Consider the following 3327-nt stretch of genomic DNA (forward strand, 5'->3'; position numbering starts at 1 on the left):
ATTCTAGACCTTGCTTCCACACCTGAAACTTCTAGTGTAAATATTTATCATTTAATGAGAAGCAAAAAACTGCCCAGAAGGTGGTTTTCTGCTAGTGTTTTTAATAATGTGTAGATTGGCAAACAAACAAACAAAACATAACTGTTCTGAAATATTGCAAAATGTGTAAATTACTTCATAAATATTGAAATCTTTAAAATTGTTCATTTTGTCATTGATCTGGTCAATTCCAGTAAATTTGACTTCAGAATTATAGAAAAGATTTCACGTCTATGGGACGAAGCAGAAAGGTATGTTAATACATTTGACTTTTTTTTTTTTTTGTAACTGAGTTGCTTGAACAGCCTTTTATGTATCATACTTAATGTATATGCTGTAGATAGGCCAGTTATTGCAGTATTTGTCCTGAGATAACACCTCTTCTGGGCTTGCTGTGTTAAAAAGACAAATATCAGAGAGAGGCAAAAATTCATCCCAGCTGCAGCCAGCAAGAGTGACAGATGTATTTTTAATCAGCTACCCAACTGATTAAAAATATTGCCTCAGTTGCACATACTGGATTTTTAATCAGCTGGGTGGCAATTTGCAACATTAATGTTTTTTCTCTCTTTTTCCCCATATCAGAGACAACGAATTCTCACCCAAGCATGTGGCTGGCTATGAGTGCATGCCTTTAAAAAGGCTGAAATGCATTTGCTGCATTTATGGCTACTTCTATTAGGTTGTCAAGAAAGTCCTTGCGGAATTTTAAATTTTGGTTTTAAATGATGTATTTTCAAATTAATTTACATTAAATTACTTTGACTTTATATATCATTTTAAAGCCTATTTATTGCTCTATCTAATCGTGTTACTCTTTTTCATTTTGAATAATTAGGCCATTTTTTCTGGAACATTGAATACAACATGGACAAAAAGCAAATTCGCACAATTTTCTTATTCCAGTTCAAGCTAGGCTGAAAAGCTGCTGAAACAGCTCACGATATCAACAATGCATTTGGCCCAGGAACCACTCAAGAAATTTTGTAGCGGTGACAAGAGTCTTGAAGATGATAAGCTTAGTGGTTGGCCATTGGATGTTGACAACGATCAACTGAGAGCCTTAGTGGAAGCCAATCCACACACAACTGTTCAAGAGCTTGCTTCTGAATTAGACGTAACATATACGACAATTTCCAACTATTTAAAAGAGACTGGAAAAACAAAAATACTTGAGAAATGGGTGCCGCACGAATTGAACAACAACCAAAAGAAAGCCGTTTTGAAGTGTTGTCTTCCCTTCTTTTACACAACAAGAACAACCCATTTCTCGACCGGATTGTGACTTCTGATGAAAATGGATTCTTTACAACAACCGGCGATGCTCAGCTCAGTGGTTGGATGCTGACGAAGCTCCACGGCACTTCCCGAAGCCAAAGTTGCACCAAAAGAAGGTCACGGTGACTGTTTGGTGGTCTGCGACCAGTCTCATCCATCACAGCTTCTTGGATTCAGGTGAAACCATTACAGCGGAGAAGTACTGTCAGCAAATGGACGAAATTCATAAGAAACTCCGACAACAACAGCCAGCATTGGTCAGTAGAGAAGGACCAATTCTTTACAACAATGCTTGGCCACACATCGCACAACTGACCTTGCAGAAGTTGAACAAATTGGGCTATGAAACTCTGCCTCATCTGCCATATTCACCAGACCTCTTGCCTACCGACTACCATTTTTTCAAGCACCTCAACAACTTCCTGCATGAGAAATGCTTCAAAAACCAAGACAATGCCAAACACGCCTTCAAGGACTTCATTGTCACAGGATATTTATGCTACTGGCATAAATAAACTTGTTTCGCATTGGCAAAAGTGTGTTGATTTTGATTGTGCTTACTTCGATTAATAAAGTTTTGTTTGAGCCGAGATATGTGCATCTGAATTTAAAAGTTAAAAACTGCAAGAACTTTCTTGACAACCAAATAAGATGAATATATGTGCCCCTCTGGTATTTATTGTCTTTTTAAAACAGCAAGTCTATAAGTAATGTTATCTCAAGACAAATACTGCAATAACTAGCCTATCAACAGTGTGTATACATTAAGTATGATACATAGACAGCTATGTACATGTGTGTGTATAGGCACTGTTGTAATATTCGGGTTTATCTTCTATCCTAAATAATAATAAGAAGAGCTTTTCCTATTGTTTTTATAATGATGTGTGTTGAAAGACCAGCAGTTTTTTGTTTTTTTGTTTTTGTTTTTTTTGCAAATTATTATAATTACTTTAAACTGTTTTGTAGTTTCTGAAGAGTTCTTGAACTCTTTCCAATCTCGATATTAAACAAATTTTTTTTAAATGATTCCAACTTGGGGGTTAATTTAGAGTGTGGTCTGTCTCACTATCAAATAAATGAGGTGAAAGCTAAATGAAACAAAAAGGACAAGCAAAGTAGTGATTAACTACAAAAAAAAAGGGTAGGGGATTTTGCTTTAAAGCCCCAATGTGCTAAATTGTAACTGCAAACTGAGTATCATGCAAACCAAAGAGAAACTGTACATGTGTGTGTGTGTGTGTGTGTGTGTGTGCTTCCACATTTTTATGGTGACACTGCATGGTTAATGGTGATATATTTACTTTTATAAACAATATGTCTGTATCTTTGCTTCTTTTGCTTTGTGAAGATCAGTGGAAGAAAAATACCTTACTTGAAAAGCAAGTGAGGATTAACAATAAGAAGGATACTTGACCATAGAATACTGCCCTAAGTTTGGCCAACCCATACTAGCATAGTAAAAAAAAAAAATATGGTGTGTGTTTTATCACTGTCACCATTTTAAAATCCACTTTTCTATCTGACTTATGTAAATGAGGTCAATTTAGTACTGCTGGATGCCCCTCCTGTCACCAATACTTACTTTATTCCCAGCAAAGTAACATTTCCCCATGGCCTGACATGTTCTTATGTCATGAAAGGTTGGAGACAAACAACACCAGTCAACAGAGCAGCCTGCTTGTGAAATTAATGTGCACATGGCTGAGCACTCCACAGACACGTGTACCCTTAACATAGTTCTCAGGGAGATTCAGTATGACAGAGAATGTGACAAGGCTGGTCCTTTGAAACACACGTACATGTCATTTTTGCCAGCTTAGTGGAATTGGAGCAACATGAAATTAAGTGTCTTGCTCAACGATGCAATGCATCAAGTGGAAATTGAACTCATGACCTTACAATCACGAGTCAAATATCCTAACTACTAAACCACATGCATACATACACACACACATACTCTCCCTCTCTCTCTCTCTCCCCCTCTCTCTCTCTCTCTCCCTCTCTCTC

The 3327-nt window shown here is 36.9% G+C and overlaps 1 protein-coding gene across 1 annotated transcript in view; it reads left to right on the forward strand.

Annotated features, from left to right (window-relative positions):
- Nucleotides 1-3327, forward strand: part of LOC106875275 (uncharacterized) — a 43901-nt gene that overhangs the window by 14209 nt on the left and 26365 nt on the right. The window contains exon 6 of the mRNA XM_052966788.1: nucleotides 234-290. Within this exon, the coding sequence (XP_052822748.1) occupies nucleotides 234-290 (57 nt within the window). The remainder of the gene's footprint in view (nucleotides 1-233; nucleotides 291-3327) is intronic.

The sequence above is a fragment of the Octopus bimaculoides genome, chromosome 1, assembly GCF_001194135.2.
Source record: "Octopus bimaculoides isolate UCB-OBI-ISO-001 chromosome 1, ASM119413v2, whole genome shotgun sequence".
Classification (NCBI taxonomy): Eukaryota; Metazoa; Mollusca; class Cephalopoda; order Octopoda; family Octopodidae; genus Octopus; species Octopus bimaculoides.